Below are 17,733 nucleotides of genomic sequence, written 5' to 3' on the forward strand. Positions count from 1 at the left end.
GTGTGTGTGTGTGTCAGTCAGAAGACGTGGAGAAGGACATCGAAGGAGAGTGCAATATTTATTTCAGCAAGATTTACAAGGTTTTATAATAACAGCAAAGGCAGACGTCTCGGTGTCGCCATGATTGCTCGTTCAGGTCCTAAAGCTTCTTCCTCTTCTTCGGTATCCATCTCCAGTCCAAAATCATCTTCAAAACGACAGACAGTTCATCAGAGCACTTCAGTATAGGGACAAGCAGTCTCTGTACACAGGGTCATCATCATGGTGACACGATGTCATCAGGATGAGACGCTTTGGATCAGGGCACATCGTCCATGTTATCCTCTCTCTCTGAAGTATACACATACAGAGTACTTACTGTACCCATGGCGATACAGCTGTAGAGACAACTAGGGCTAGGTTCCAATACCCTAGCCTGGCATCCTCTCCTCACAGCTGTGGCTAAAGAGACTGTTAGGGCTAGGTTCCAATACCCTAGCCTGGCTTCCTCTCCTCACAGCTGTGGCTATAGAGACTGTTAGGGCTAGGTTCCAATACCCTAGCCTGACTTCCTCTCCTCACAGCTGTGGATATAGAGACAGCTAGGGCCAGGTTCAAATACCCTAGCCTGGCTTCCTCTCCTCACCTCTGGGTTGTGAGCAAAAATACACATTTCTGATCTCTGAAAGATAATGAACACTAACGTCTTCTTCTCTCTTCGTATCCTTAAGGACCACTGATCCAAAAATAAATGGATGGAACCAATTTGACAAGCAGTCAATGCCATACCGGCATATTGAATGTAACTATCCAGTCTCTTCAGATTTCAGTGGTCAGGAAGGATACAAGGAAATAGGATACAAGGAAATAGGAGATGAGAGAAGGAAGCTTTTATAGAGTATTGGAACACAGGGATGGAAAGGTTCAGTGCATCGTCATCATAGCTCATGCTGTACGTCTGTACATCTACAAACCCAACAGTAGCACCTTGGCTTTGCAGTGCTGTCTTATCGACTACGGTAAGCTCTTTGGACAAAACTGAACTGCATCTACAAGTCTCTGCCATTTCACCTCAAAACCTGCTATCCTTCCCAGTCACTCCCAGTTGAGAATCTCCCCTTCGTTCACATTCTGACAAATGCAAAATATCAACACAGAAATGTAAGTACACATACAGCTGTATTAGAAAACAGAAAAACTAGTACATTTTGCGGTTAATCGGTAAAGCAATCCCAGAACACTGACTGAAGCCTCAACTAACGATTATTTTTAAAGAGTTGTAAGTATTTTTTAAACGAACACTGGATAGCATCCTACATACAGTTTCACTGGTTGTCGCTCTCAATTTGTCTGTCTCTCTGTCTGTCTGTCTGTCTGTCTGTCTTTTAAAGGGTTGTTGGTAGTTTTTAGGTAAAGGTAGTCAGCCAAGCACAGTGTTCTCCTGAGCCCAGTGCCAAGCCACGTTGTTCTTTTGACGTCCTTGCAACGTTCTCTAAAAACGCTCTCTATGATGTTCTCCAAACGTTCTCTACTGGTGGCGCTTGTCTTTGGCTGGAACTCCTGTAGGAGACGTCTGAGCCGGCGAGCTGTGAGGGCTGAGGACGAGAGGACGAGAGGGAAGAGGGGAAGGTAAGGAGGAGGAGAGGGAAGAGAAGGAGAGGATGAAATGCAAAAAAAGGGAAGAGAGGCTAGATTTTTGATTAGTTTGTTGAAACGTATAAGGTGACAATACATTGATAATACACTTTAAGAAATGGCCACACAAGTTCAGCAAACTCAAAAGTTCCAAGCCAATTACATTCTAGATAGCAATAATCAATATTAGCGTCATTGCAGTGTTCAAGGTTGGAGTTACAGACGTAGAGAGATTTGGAGCACAGAGCAAACACCACAGACTATGGCTATCAACGACTCAGAGGCCAAACACCACAGACTATGGCTATCATAGCATCAGAGGCCAAACACCACAGACTATGGCTATCAACGACTCAGAGGCCAAACACCACAGACTATGGCTATCATAGCATCAAGAGGCCAAACACCACAGACTATGGCTATCAACGACTCAGAGGCCAAACACCACAGACTATGGCTATCATAGCATCAGAGGCCAAACACCACAGACTATGGCTATCAACGACTCAGAGGCCATATTCCATCTAGATCCAGATGGGTTATCAGTGGAAGTAAGTGCTGATCATACTTACTCTGCGGCCCGGTTAGGGTCCATGGCTGGGTCAGGTGGTTCACCCCCCTCTGAGTCACTGAGAGGGGCTGTATCATCGGTGCTGCTCAGGGTTCTGACCCCCTCCACCAGCTCCCTGGCCTCTGCAGCTAGCTGGCAGGCTGGGTCTAGTATGGGAGAGGGGGTATCTGGACTGTCTGTGGCTGGAGAGGTCCTGTTACCCCTGGAGAATGCAGGATACATATTAGTACAAACAAGAACACACACACACGTGCACACACACACACACACGCACGTGCACACACACACACACACACACACACACACACACATGCACACACACACGTGCACACACACACCCTCCAGTGATATCAACAGACTGTAAGAATGAACAAAAGTTTGAAGGGTTCTCATAAAGGAGATACATTTGGAAGATAAGCACTTACCCATTTTCCATTCCAAACAAGCTGGGGGTGGTGAGCACTTTGTGAACATTCTGAGAAATAAACAGTCAGCCAGTTAGTCAGCCAGCCAGTTAGTCAGTCAGCCAGCCAGTCAGTCAGTCAGTCAGTTAGTCAGTCAGCCAGTCAGCCAGTCAGCCAGTCAGTCAGTCAGTCAGTCAGTCAGTCAGTTAGTCAGTCAGTCAGTCAGTCAGCACAGAAATCCACATTCATAAAACTAAAAAGTAGTTTTGAGCCAGTAGGAGGCAGTACAGGTTCAGAACATCAAAGAGCACAACTAGAGGCGTCAGCTATGGCTCACAGGTAGGTGTGTTACAGAACCTGTGTGACTGTGTTTACAGCTGAGAAGTGGACAGGTAGTGTTGTTGTAAAGGTGTGTTACTGTGTTACAGGTGTAATGTTACCTGTGCGAAGCCCAGTAGTTTCTTGTTGGAGATCTCCAGGTGTCTTCTGCTCAGCTCAGACTTCCTCAGCTGACAGCCAATCATCGACAACTTCCTGTTTAACTCCATCACATCCTCCTGGGGTACAACACACAGAACAACTTCCTGTTTAACTCCATCACATCCTCCTGGGATACAACACACAGAACAACTTCCTGTTAAACTCCATCACATCCTCCTGGGGTACAACACACAGAACAACAGTCAGTAGATGTACTAGCAAGTACACATAGCAAGTACACTAGCAGTACACATAGCAAGTACAAGTACACTATTTGTTCTGAATTCAGAATTAGGAGTAACTGGTGTAGGTTTGGCGTTAAAGTAAGGGTCAGTGGAAAAGTGTAAAAAACATACATTAAGACAGAACGAGAGCTGTGTAGAGACAGGGAAGAAAGGGGTTTTGCACACTGGATCTCTGATTGTAAGGCTTAATTTATGGTAGAAAAGACTAGTGTTGTCCTGGTGGGTCACAGTAATTTATGGTAGAAAAGATTAGTGTTGTCCTGGTGGGTCACAGTAATGTATGGTAGAAAAGACTAGTGTTGTCCTGGTGGGTCACAGTAATTTATGGTAGAAAACACTAGTGTTGTTCTGGTGGGTCACAGTAATTGATCATAGAAAAGACTAGTGTTGTTCTGGTGGGTCACAGTAATTTATGGTATAAAAGACTAGTGTTGTCCTGGTGGGTCACAATAATTTATGGTAGAAAAGACTAGTGTTGTCCTGGTGGGTCACAGTAATGTATGGTAGAAAAGACTAGTGTTGTCCTGGTGGGTCACAGTCATTTATGGTAGAAAAGACTAGTGTTGTTCTGGTGGGTCACAGTAATTTATGGTAGAAAAGACTAGTGTTGTCCTGGTGGGTCACAGTAATTTATGGTAGAAAAGACTAGTGTTGTTCTGGTGGGTCACAGTAATTTATGGTAGAAAAGACTAGTGTTGTCCTGGTGGGTCACAGTAATTGATCATAGAAAAGACTAGTGTTGTTCTGGTGGGTCACAGTAATTGATCATAGAAAAGACTAGTGTTGTTCTGGTGGGTCACAGTAATTTATGGTATAAAAGACTAGTGTTGTCCTGGTGGGTCACAGTAATGTATGGTAGAAAAGACTAGTGTTGTCCTGGTGGGTCACAGTCATTTATGGTAGAAAAGACTAGTGTTGTCCTGGTGGGTCACAGTCATTTATGGTAGAAAAGACTAGTGTTGTTCTGGTGGGTCACAGTAATTTATGGTAGAAAAGACTAGTGTTGTCCTGGTGGGTCACAGTAATTTATGGTAGAAAAGACTAGTGTTGTTCTGGTGGGTCACAGTAATATATGGTAGAAAAGATTAGTGTTGTTCTAGTGGGTCACAGTAATTTATGGTAGAAAAGACTAGTGTTGTTCTGGTGGGTCACAGTAATTTATGGTAGAAAAGACTAGTGTTGTTCTGGTGGGTCACAGTAATTTATGGTAGAAAAGACTAGTGTTGTCCTGGTGGGTCACAGTAATTTATGGTAGAAAAGACTAGTGTTGTTCTGGTGGGTCACAGTAATATATGGTAGAAAAGATTAGTGTTGTTCTAGTGGGTCACAGTAATTTATGGTAGAAAAGACTAGTGTTGTTCTGGTGGGTCACAGTAATTTATGGTAGAAAAGACTAGTGTTGTCCTGGTGGGTCACAGTAATTTATGGTAGAAAAGACTAGTGTTGTTCTGGTGGGTCACAGTAATTTATGGTAGAAAAGACTAGTGTTGTCCTGGTGGGTCACAGTAATTTATGGTAGACAAGACTAGTGTTGTCCTGGTGGGTCACAGTAATGTATGGTAGAAAAGACTAGTGTTGTTCTGGTGGGTCACAGTAATTGATCATAGAAAAGACTAGTGTTGTTCTGGTGGGTCACAGTAATTTATGGTATAAAAGACTAGTGTTGTCCTGGTGGGTCACAGTAATTTATGGTAGAAAATACTAGTGTTGTCCTGGTGGTCACAGTAATTTATGGTAGAAAAGACTAGTGTTGTCCTGGTGGGTCACAGTCATTTATGGTAGAAAAGACTAGTGTTGTTCTGGTGGGTCACAGTAATTTATGGTAGAAAAGACTAGTGTTGTCCTGGTGGGTCACAGTAATTTATGGTAGAAAAGACTAGTGTTGTTCTGGTGGGTCACAGTAATATATGGTAGAAAAGATTAGTGTTGTTCTAGTGGGTCACAGTAATTTATGGTAGAAAAGACTAGTGTTGTTCTGGTGGGTCACAGTAATTTATGGTAGAAAAGACTAGTGTTGTCCTATTGGCTCACATTAATTTATGGTAGAAAAGACTAGTGTTGTCCTGGTGGGTCACAGTAATTTATGGTAGAAAAGACTAGTGTTGTTCTGGTGGGTCACAGTAATTTATGGTAGAAAAGACTAGTGTTGTCCTGGTGGGTCACAGTAATTTATGGTAGACAAGACTAGTGTTGTCCTGGTGGGTCACAGTAATGTATGGTAGAAAAGACTAGTGTTGTCCTGGTGGGTCACAGTAATTTATGGTAGAAAAGACTAGTGTTGTTCTGGTGGGTCACAGTAATTTATCATAGAAAAGACTAGTGTTGTCCTGGTGGGTCACAGTAATTTATGGTAGAAAAGACTAGTGTTGTCCTGGTGGGTCACAGTAATTTATGGTAGAAAAGACTAGTGTTGTTCTGGTGGGTCACAGTAATTTATGGTAGAAAAGACTAGTGTTGTTCTGGTGGGTCACAGTAATTTATGGTAGAAAAGACTAGTGTTGTTCTGGTGGGTCACAGTAATTTATGGTAGAAAAGACTAGTGTTGTCCTATTGGCTCACATTAATTTATGGTAGAAAAGACTAGTGTTGTCCTGGTGGGTCACAGTAATTTATGGTAGACAAGACTAGTGTTGTCCTGGTGGGTCACAGTAATGTATGGTAGAAAAGACTAGTGTTGTCCTGGTGGGTCACAGTAATTTATGGTAGAAAAGACTAGTGTTGTTCTGGTGGGTCACAGTAATTTATCATAGAAAAGACTAGTGTTGTTCTGGTGGGTCACAGTAATTTATGGTAGAAAAGACTAGTGTTGTCCTGGTGGGTCACAGTAATTTATGGTAGAAAAGACTAGTGTTGTCCTGGTGGGTCACAGACACTTGTCTGGGTTGTTTCAGAAATCGAGAGGTCTGCTACCCCTCCACTGCGACCAACATTCACGTCTTTTTGTCTGCTTTGTGGTCACTTGTGTCTACGGCCCACCCAGACGACACTAGCCTTTTTCTATCATAAATTGGTTTTAAGTCTACCTTAGTAGCCTCCAGACCCTTCTGTTTCCTGCCCGCCAGTTGGTTCTTCAGGTCTTTGATCTCAGCCTCCAGCAGTGTAATGACCTCTTCATAGTCCTGCTCTGCACTGTTACTATGTCTCTCGCTCTGCAGGGGGTAGAAGAAGAAGATGATGATGATGAAGGAGAAGCAGAAGAAGAAGAAGATGATGATGATGATGATGATGATGATGATGAAGGAGAAGAAGAAGAAGATGATGATGATGATGATGATGAAGGAGAAGAAGAAGAAGTTGAAGAAGAAAAAGAAGAAGAAGCTGATGATGATGATGATAAAGGAGAAGAAGAAGAAGAAGATGATGATGAAGGAGAAGAAGAAGAAGTAGAAGAAGAAGAATATGATGATGATGATGAAGGAGAAGAAGAAGATGATGATGATGATGATGATGATGATGAAGAAGAAGATGATGACGATAATGATGATGATGATGATGATGATGATGATGATGATGATGATGATGATGATAAAGGAGAAGAATTGTACCCAAGGTCCAACGGAAATTCTACTTCGGCTTTATCCCCTCGGAAAGACACACATACACACACATAGAAGTTGGAGCAGGGGGCAGCCATACTGCAGAGACCATGGAGCAGTTGTGTGGGTGAAGAGTCTTGTCTTGTTTTGTGGTTTATTAGAAGATTAATATTACCTGCAGACGAGTCTTCAGATGACTGTTCTCCTCCACCGTCGCACACGCTTTCTGATGGAGGGAGGGAGGGAGGGAGGGAGGGAGGGAGGAGAAAGAGCAAGAACGAGAGTGTGTTAATACAACTATGCCTGGCAAAGAGATACGATCATCCGATACGATAGGATAGGATATGATGGGATATGATAGGATAGGATAGGATATGATGGGATATGATGCTATATACTAAACTGTAATACAATATAATACTACTGCTTCATTAATCCATCAATTAGCATTGTGATTGGCTGAATCCGGTTGTCACTCACATCTGAGGTGCTGTGTAGCTCCTCCTCCAGGGTCGTCTTGCTGTCCTCTGTCTCCTTCAGGGAGACCTGGGGTAGTGTAGGAAAACCACCAGCTTGACTGACCTGGGGTAGTGTAGGAAAACCAGCAGGTTGACTGCCCTGGGGTAGTGTAGGAAAACCAGCAGGTTGACTGACATGGGGTAGTTTAGAAAAACCAGCAGGTTGACTGCCCTGGGGTAGTGTAGAAAAACCAGCAGGTTGACTGCCCTGGGGTAGTGTAGGAAAACCAGCAGGTTGACTGACATGGGGTAGTTTAGGAAAACCAGCAGGTTGACTGACCTGGGGTAGTGTAGGAAAACCAGCAGGTTGACTGCCCTGGGGTATTGTAGGAAAACCAGCAGGTTGACTGTGACTTGACTGTGAACAAAGTTAAAGTCAATTCAAAGTTACTCTGATACACATTGCAACATTGTAACATTGTAACATTGCAACATTGTAACATTGTACCATTGCAACATTGCAAACTTGTACCATTGCAACATTGTAACATTGCAACATTTTAACATTGTAACATTGTATATTTGTGTATAAACATTTACATGAGTACATATACTGTACATGGTGTATGAAAATTAACAATTTACACTGAACAAAAATATAAACGCAACATGCAACAATTTCAAAGATTTTACTGAGTTACAGTTCATATAAGGAAATCAGTAAATTGAAATAAATTCATTAGGCCCTAATCTATGGATTTGACATGACTGGGAATACAGATACGCATCCGTTGGTCACAGATACCTTTAAAAAAAGGTAGGGGCATGGATCAGAAAACCAGTCAGTATCTGGTGTGACCACCATTTGCTTCATGCAGCAGGACACATCTCCTTTGTATAGATTTGATCAGGCTGTTGATTGTGTAATGTGGTATGTTGTCCCACTCCTCTTCAATGGCTGTGCGAAGTTGCTGGATATTGGCGGGAACTGGAACACGGTGTCGTACACATCGATCCAGAGCATCCCAAACATGCTCAATGGGTGACATGTCTGGTGAGTATGCAGGCCATGTAAGAACTGGGACATTTTCAGCTTCCAGGAATTGTGTACAGATCCTTGCAACATGGGGCTGTGCATTATCATGCTGCAACATGAGGTGATGGCGGCGGATGAATGGCACGACAATGGGCCTCAGGATCTTGTCACGGTATCTCTGTGCATTCAAATTGCCATCGATAAAATGCAATTGTGTTCGTTGTCCGTAGCTTACGCCTGCCCATACCATAACCCCACCACCACCATGGGGCACTCTGCTCACAACGTTTACATCAGCAAACCGCTCGTCCACACGACGCCATACACACTTCTACCATCTGCCCGGTACAGTTGAAACCGGGATTCATCTGTGAAGAGCACACTTCTCCAGCATGCCAGTGACCATCGAAGGTGAGCATTTGCCCACTGAAGTCGGTTACGACGTAGAACTGCAGTCAGGTCAAGACCCTGGTGAGGACGACGAGCACGCAGATGAACTTCCCTGAGACGGTTTCTGACAGTTTGTGCAGAAATTCTTCGGTTGTGCAAACCCACAGTTTCATCAGTTGTCCGGGTGGCTGGTCTCAGACGATCCCGCAGGTGAAGAAGCCAGATGTGGAGGTCCAGGGCTGGCGTGGTTACATGTGGTCTGTGATTGTGAGGCCGGTTGGACGTACTGTCAAATTCTCTAAAACGATGTTAGAGGCGGCTTATGGTAGAGAAATTAACATTAAATTATCTGGCAACAGCTCTGGTGGACATTCCTGCAGTCAGCATGCCAATTGTATGCTCGCTTAAAACTTGAGACATCTGTGGCATTGTATTGTGTGACAAAACTGCACATTTTAAAGTGGCCTTTTATTGTCCCCAGCACAAGGTGCACCTGTGTAATGATTATGCTGTTTAATCAGCTTCTTGATATGCCACACCTGTCAGGTGGATGGACTATCTTGGTTAAGAAGAAATGCTCACTAACAGGGATGTAAACAAATTTGTCCACCAAATTTTAGAAAGATAAGCTTTTTGTGCGTATGGAACATTTCTGGGATATTTTATTTCAGCTCATGAAGCATGGGACCATCACTTTACATGTTGTGTTTATATTTTTTGTTCAGTATAGTTATAAATTACCACAAAAAAAAGTTATTTGTTCAACATTCCATTATCCAGTGATTTATAAAATTTACATTATATCGTGTTATAAATGTAAAAGTTATTAATTATGTTGAGAAAAGCTATTAGATTAGCCAGTGGTTATAACACTATCAGTTGCAGTGGATATCTGAAAATGACTGTTAATAAAGTTTGATGTCATTGAATGTGATATTCACAGCTCTCTCTCTCTCTCTCTCTCTCTCTCTCTCTCTCTCTCTCTCTCTCTCTCTCTCTCTCTCTCTCTCTCTCTCTCTCTCCTCTCTCTCTCTCTCTCTCTCTCTCTCTCTCTCTCTCTCTCTCTCTCTCTCTCTCTCTCTCTCTCTCTCTCACACACACTGACGTGATGTTTGGACAGGAGTGTGAGTTCACCTTGAGTTGTTTAATCTGGTTCTGCAGCTGTTTCACCTCCGTCTGAAAGTGTTCCAGTTCTTCACTACTGTAGGAGCATTCTGATTCAAAGGTCTGATACACAACACAGCAATAGCATTAGACTGGGGGTGGGGGGTCTCTCTCTCTCTCTCTCTCTCTCTTTTTGCTCTCTCTCTCTCTCTCTCTCTCTCTCTCTCTCTCTCTGTCTCTCTCTCTCTCTCTTTCTCTCTCTCTCTCTCTCTCTCTCTCTCTCTCTCTCTCTCTCTCTCTCTCTCTCTCTCTCTCTCTCTCTCTCTCTCTCTCTCTCTCTCTCTCTCTCTCTCTCACACACACACTTACGCATTGTATGTGCACACACACCCAAGCACACACACACTCATACATACGAAGACGTGAGAAGCACAGCCCTCATCTGACAGGGAACATCACAATGGAGGCAGGCAGCTCTTAAAGACAGTCTGTGTGTGTGTGTGTGTGTGTGTGTGTGTGTGTGTGTGTGTGTGTGTGTGTGAGTGTGTGTGTGTGTATGTGACAGGCACCATCACAATGAAGCTCTTAAAGACAGCTTTGATGATTCCCTTGTGCTGCTGCTGCACGGTGTAATCTCCTCTAAGAAACACGGTTTTTTAAATCTCTTCACTAACTCAAACTTCACAAAATAACACAAGCCTCAAAGTCAGGAGGACTTTAATAAACCCACTACTTTGAAACAAGAAGCACAAGTCAATGTTGTTTTCTTTAATCCTGTGTGTGTGTGTGTGTGTGTGTGTGTGTGTGTGTGTGTGTGTGTGTGTGTGTGTGTGTGTGTGTGTGTGTGTGTGTGTGTGTGCGTGTTCGTGTGTGTGTGTGTGTGTGTGGGCTTACCGGGGAGTGGAAGGCGGAGGTGTCCATCAAGCTAGCTGCTTCGTGATAGGAGAACATGAACTCTTTCTGCCCTAGTCCCGCCTCCTCCAGCTTCTCTTGGTAGACGTTGCGTGTGGCCTCAACAAAGTCTTGCCCGACGACAACAAATGCAAAAGAAGGGTTATACTCTAAATAAATAAATAAATAAAACATGAGGAGCCAATCGAGAACCCCTTATTATGTAGTAAGTTGTGAAAAGGGAGCCATCGAGGACACAGACTGTGTCTGAACAGGGTAAAGGGATGTTGGTGTGGCTGGGTTGGGTTGGGGTCAAGTCCATATTAATTCAGTCAATTCAAGTTTACTCAATGCTTCTCTGTGAGATTTTTTATTGTGTGGAATTTGTGTTTAACACCTGAATTGACTGAATTGAAATGGATGGCGCTGATAGACATGGCCGCTCTGTTTCTAGCTCCTACACAACTTTGCAGTATTTCGTTTTTATGTGTGTTATTTCTTACATTATCAGCCCAGAAAGTTTTTGTGCGTTATTACTTCCAGCATTTCGACCAGAAATACAATTTTCCTGAATTGGATCCTTTGTTCATACCCCCCAAGGCGATTTAACTTATCCCAGAGTAAGACGTTTAAGCGTGTTAACCCTCGCAAGGCTGCCATCCCAGACGGCATCCCTAGCCGCGTCCTCAGAGCATGCACAGACCAGCTGGCTGGAGTGTTTACGGACCTATTCAATCTATCCCAATCCCAGTCTGCTGTCCCCACTTGCTTCAAGATGTCCACCATTGTTCCTGTCCCAAGAAAGCCAAGGTAACTGAACTAAAAGATAATCGCCCCGTAGCACTCACTTCTGTCATCATGAAGTGCTTTGAGAGACTAGTCAAGGATCATATCACCTCTACCTTACCTGACACCCTAAACCCACTGCAATTTGCATACCGCCCCAATAGATCCACGGATGATGCAATCGCCATCGCACTGCACAATGCCCTCATCTCATCTGGACAAGAGGAATACCTATGTGAGAATGCTGTTAGTTGACTACAGCTCAGCCTTCATTAGGCTCGGGGCTCTGGGTCTGAACCCCGCCCTGTGCAACTGGGTACTGGACATCCTGACGGGCCGCCCCCAGGTGGTGAAGGTAGGCAACAACACCTCCACTATGCTGATCCTCAATACAGGGGCACCACAAGGGTGTGTGCTCAGCCCCTCCTGTACTCGAAGATACAACAGTGGTAGGCCTGATTACCAACAACAACAAGACAGAGTACAGGGAGGAGGTGAGGGACCTGGCTGAGTGGTACCAGGAAAATAACCTCTCCCTCAACGTCAACAAAACGAAGGAGCTGATCGTGGACTTCAGGAGACAGCAGAGGGAGCACCCCCAAATCAACATCGACGGGACCGCAGTGGAGAAGGTGAAAAGCTTCAAGTTCCTCAGCGTACAGATCACTGACAATCTGAAATGGTCCACCCACACAGACAGTGTGGTGAAGAAAGCGCAACAGCGCCTCTTCAAACTCAGGAGGCTGAAGAAATGTGGCTTGCCCCCTAAAACCCACAACATTTACAGATGCACCATTGAGAGCATCCTGTCGGGCTGTATCAACGCCTGGCAACCGCAGGGCTCTCTAGAGGGTGGTGCGGTCAGTCCAACGCATCACCGGGGGCACACTGCCTGCCCTCCAAGACATCTACAGCACCCGGTGTCACAGGAAGGCCAAGAAGATCATCAAGGACCTCAGCCACCGGAGCCACGGCCTGTTCACCCCGCGAAGGTGAGGTCAGTACAGATGCATCAAAGCTGGGACCGAGAGACTGAAAAACAGCTTCTATCTCAAGGCCATCAGACTGTTTCACTAGCCATCACTAGCCAGCCTCCACCCAGTACCCTGCCCTGAACTTAGTCACTGTCACTAGCCGGCTACCACCTGGTTACTCAACCCTGCACCTTAGAGGCTGCTGCCCTACAGTGAGGGAAGAAAGTATTTGATCCCCTGCTGATTTTGTACGTTTGCCCACTGACAAAGAAATTATCAGTCTATAATTTTTATGGTAGGTTTATTTGAACAGTGAGAGACAGAATAACAACAACAAAATCCAGAAAAACGCATGTCAAAAATGCTATAAATTGATTTGCATTTTAATGAGGGAAATAAGTATTTGACCCCTCTGCAAAACATGACTTACTACTTGGTGGCAAAACCCTTGTTGGCAATCACAGAGGTCAGACGTTTCTTGTAGCTGGTCACCAGGTTTGCACACATCTCAGGAGGGATTCTGTCCCACTCCTCTATGCAGGTCTTCTCCAAGTCATTAAGGTTTCGAGGCTGACGTTTGGCAACTCAAACCTTCAGCTCCCTCCACAGATGTTCTATGGGATTAAGGTCTGGAGACTGGCTAGGCCACTCCAGGACCTTAATGTGCTTCTTCTTGAGCCACTCCTTTGTTGCCTTGGCCGTGTGTTTTGGGTCATTGTCATGCTGGAATACCCATCCACGACCCATTTTCAATGCCCTGGCTGAGGGAGGGAGGTTCTCACCCAAGATTTGACGGTACATGGCCCCGTCCATCGTCCCTTTGATGCGGTGAAGTTGTCCTGTCCCCTTAGCAGAAAAACACCCCCAAAGCATAATGTTTCCACCTCCATGTTTGACGGTGGGGATGGTGTTCTTGGGGTCATAGGCAGCATTCCTCCTCCAAACATGGCGAGTTGAGTTGATGCCAAAGAGCTCGATTTTGGTCTCATCTGACCACAACACTTTCACCCAGTTCTCCTCTGAATCATTCAGATGTTCATTGGCAAACTTCAGACGGGCCTGTATATGTGCTTTCTTGAGCAGGGGGACCTTGCGGGCGCTGCAGGATTTCAGTCCTTCACAGCTTAGTGTGTTACCAATTGTTTTCTTGGTGACTATGGTCCCAGCTGCCTTGAGATCATTGACAAGATCCTCCCATGTAGTTCTGGGCTGATTCCTCACCGTTCTCATGATCATTGCAACTCCACAAGGTGAGATCTTGCATGGAGCCCCAGGCTGAGGGAGATTGACAGTTATTTTGTGTTTCTTCCATTTGCGAATAATCGCACCAACTGTTGTCACCTTCTCACCAAGCTGCTTGGCGATGGTCTTGTAGCCCATTCCAGCCTTGTGTTGGTCTACAATCTTGTCCCTGACATCCTTGGAGAGCTCTTTGGTCTTGGCCATGGTGGAGAGTTTGGAATCTGATTGATTGATTGCTTCTGTGGACAGGTGTCTTTTATACAGTTAACAAACTGAGATTAGGAGCACTCCTTTAAGAGTGTGCTCCTAATCTCAGCTCGTTACCTGTATGAAAGACATCTGGGAGCCAGAAATCTTTCTGATTGAGAGGGGGTCAAATACTTATTTCCCTCATTAAAATGCAAATATATTTATAGCATTTTTGACATGCGTTTTTCTGGATTTTTTTGTTGTTATTCTGTCTCTCACTGTTCAAATAAACCTACCATTAAAATTATAGACTGATAATTTCTTTGTCAGTGGGCAAACGTACAAAATCAGCAGGGGATCAAATACTTTTTTCCCTCACTGTATGTACATAGACATGGAACACTGGTCACTTTAATAATGTTTACATACTGTTTTAGCCATTTCATATGTATATACTGTATTCTAGTCAAGGCCATCCTATGCAACTATTGCTGTACATATACTATTCTATCCGACGTATTCTACATATATACTATATATTCTATCCACATACTGTCCATAATGTCTATACATCCCATCACACATACTGTATATATATATTTATTCTCCGGATTCCGACATTGCTCTTCCTAATATTTATATGTTTCTTAATTCCATTATTTTACTTTTAGATTTGTGTGTATTGTTGTGAATTCTTATATATCACTGCACTGTTGGAGCTAGGAATTTAGCTACACCCACAATAACATCTGCTAAATATGTGTATGCGACCAATACAATTTTGATTTGATTTGAATGACCCCAAACCCTGATAACTATGATGACGGTATACCTCTGTAGGACAAGGTTCCCTGTGGGTCAGTGGTAGCTATGGTTGACAGTAGGTGTGTGGTAGCTATGGTGACAGTAGGTGTGTGGTAGCTATGGTGACAGTATACCTCCGTAGGAAACGGTTCCCTGCGGGTCAGTGGTCAGACTTTGTCTCAGCTTCCTTCTCTTCTCCTCTGTCACGTCCAGACCCAGGTACGACAACGCCTGGTGGTGGTGGGGGGGGGGGGGGAAGAGAGAGAGGGGGGGAGAGAGAGAGGGGGGGGAGAGAGAGAGAGGGGGGGAGAGAGAGAGAGGGGGGAGAGAGCGAGAGGGGGAGAGAGAGAGGGGGAAAGAAGAGAGAGAGGGGTAGAGAGAGGGGGAGAGAGAGGGGGGGAGAGAGAGGGCGAGAGAGAGGGGGAGAGAGAGAGAGAGAGAGAGCGAGGGGGAGAGAGAGAGGAGAGCGAGAGAGAGGGGAGAGAGAGAGAGGGGGAGAGAGAAGGGGAGAGAGAGAGGGGAGAGAGAGAGAGAGAGAGAAAGAGTTAATAAGAATTTAAATGTCACATGATGGTAAATCCCTGCTCACTGAGGACATGGTGTTTGTCAGGGTATTACAAAATAAAAACCCTCTTCTGTGTGGTTGAAGTCCAAATCCTGCAGGGGGCGGTATAACAGCAGTATAACACCACCAAGCCTTCTCTTTTCCTTGAACTTGGTTGACAACATCTCTACACTAGACAAATGATAGATCTTCAGATAAACTACCTGTTGCTCTCTCTCTCTCTCTCTCTGGTTCTGGTTATCTCTCTCTCTCTCCTCTCCTCTCTCTCTCTCTCTCTCTCTCTCTCTCTCTCTCTCCTCTCTCTCTCTCTCTCTCTCTCTCTCTCTCTCTCTCTCTCTCTCTCTCTCTCTCTCTCTCTCTCTCTCTCTCTCTCTCTCTCTCTCTTCTCTCTCTCTCTCTCTCTCTCTCTCTCTCTCTCTCTCTCTCTCTCTCTCTCTCCTCTCTCTCCTCTCTCTCTCTCTCTCTCTCTCCCTCCCTCCCTCCCTCCCTCCCTCCCTCCCCTCCCTCCCTCCCTCCCTCCTATCCTCAATCATTTGGAAAGAATATACTGTCTTCATGAGGGAGATCATATATAAAGTGTCTGTGTGTTGTTCATTCAACCTAAACTAACCCTGTCTCTGTTGGATGTCACCACAGTGAACCAGTACAGTAAAGCTGTAGGGCATTGTGTCTGTGTGCGACATTAAAGTGCTCCCCCCTGCAATGCAACTCGTACCAGCAGGAACCAGAGGCAGGGAGCAAGGACTAGAGCCAAGGACAGGGCATAATCCCATTAATGAGACCGTGGTAGATTAGGGTCAGTCACAGACCTGAGTGAGATTAAGATTAGATTAAAATCACTGCTAAACAACTGCAGTGGGCGTCCATGACAAAACTACAGGCACACCAGAGATACAGAGATACATGGGGAATGGAGAGAGGAGAGAAGGAGATAGAATAGAGAGAGAGAGAGAGAGAGAGAGAGAGAGAGAGAGAGAGAGAGTGTGTGAGAGAGAGAGAGAGAGAGAGAGAGAGAGAGATTAGACCCAACCAAATCAATGAGAAAACAAAAATATAATTACTTGACACATTGGAAAGAATTAACAAAAAAAACAGAGCAAACTAGAATGCTATTTGGCCCTCAACAGAGAGTACACAGTGACAGAATACCTGACCACTATGACTGCCACACCGGTGGTCACGAGTCATGAAGGCAGTCAAATTCCACGTGACCGTTTAGTCATGGTAACTAGACTGACATCAGTGCAAATGTAATCGAAAATCTAATCAAACACTTCAATGAGAGCCCATGAGCTCATCTTGCGCAACATTTCTATAGGGCTATGCAATTGTGCAAGAAAACAGGAGTGATTGCCTCTCCTAATAAGAGGAGGATCCCATCAGCTTTCTATAGGCTAGGCCTACTATATTATTCTCAACTTTCCTAATATTAAGCACATTGTTTATCTTATACAAACAGGGAGTATAGCCTACCTGGCTGGCATGAAAATGAACCACCGGAAAAGCATCCTCCATTCGCTATTTAAGTGCATAGATGACATGTTTTTTTCCCCCCCTGCCCATGTTTCGAGACAGGTGCATGATAATGGTCCATTCTAAATCAAACAAATTCCCCACTATATTACTTAGTATATGTAAAGACAACATTAAATCAAGAATAGTGTGATGGGTGACAATATAAGCCTATGACTTGTGAATTATATATTATCACTTGTGAATGATGCCCAACATAAGAAACAGCCTTTTTTGGGGGGACTTTTTCTAATCATAGTCACACACCTCATGTAGCCCTAGCCCATAGGCCTATATGTTTTGATAAGGTTTGTATCCAACTAAAGTGGCCAAATAACTCTTAAAATTAAGCACATTAATCCGCTTTGCAAGGGGTTTAGAGCCTAACTGTGCATACAAAAGCAGCGCATGAGTTTCAAGTTTGGGGAAGATCATTTTCACCATAAAAATGCACCTTTATAATAAAAGCAATACATGCATAATCGCATTTGCGGTCACTTTTGATTAAGGTGTTTTCCTGCTAATGGGACATTCTCGCTTATAGCCTACTGCCATGTGCGCTTTGTTGCGCTTATAATGTGAAGAAATAGCCTAATAGTTTATCAACATTTTAAGCTAAATGTTCTGATCTCTTGCGTTAGCCACATTGCGTAAAATATGTTTTTGGATGCTAGCGGTTGTATTAATTGGGATCTATGGAATCCCACAACTGTCCCAGACTATGTTTGGAATATTTATTTCTCGCACAGAATAGAATAGATCAACTTTTGTACTATGGGGGGATAGTAGATTGACATAGGCTAGTGCTTTTGCTGTTCCTTAGGCCTACTCATCTTGTTGGCTGACGAAAAGTAAATGTGGACAGTTCTTCCAATATCTTCAATATGCACCTCGGATTGGATAAGGATGCGCGCAGTTGCGCTCGCCGATGT

At 44.3% G+C, this 17,733-nt stretch overlaps 1 protein-coding gene across 1 annotated transcript; it reads right to left on the bottom strand.

Annotated features, from left to right (window-relative positions):
* Positions 1-1,507: 1,507 nt before the first annotated feature.
* LOC311117134 (syntaxin-binding protein 4-like) lies at positions 1,508-14,955 on the bottom strand (the record flags this gene model as incomplete). Its single annotated transcript, XM_084192119.1, has 11 exons — positions 1,508-1,574; positions 2,187-2,387; positions 2,611-2,660; positions 3,030-3,146; positions 6,338-6,463; positions 7,026-7,076; positions 7,331-7,396; positions 7,649-7,726; positions 9,869-9,961; positions 10,733-10,860; positions 14,859-14,955. Coding segments are annotated over 11 exons (1,074 nt in total), but the record flags the coding sequence as incomplete, so codon positions are not given.
* Between the last annotated feature and the right edge of the window lie 2,778 nt (positions 14,956-17,733).

The sequence above is a fragment of the Coregonus lavaretus genome (genome assembly GCF_964263955.1).
Source record: "Coregonus lavaretus genome assembly, contig: HAP1_SCAFFOLD_2212, whole genome shotgun sequence".
NCBI classification, from domain to species: Eukaryota; Metazoa; Chordata; class Actinopteri; order Salmoniformes; family Salmonidae; genus Coregonus; species Coregonus lavaretus.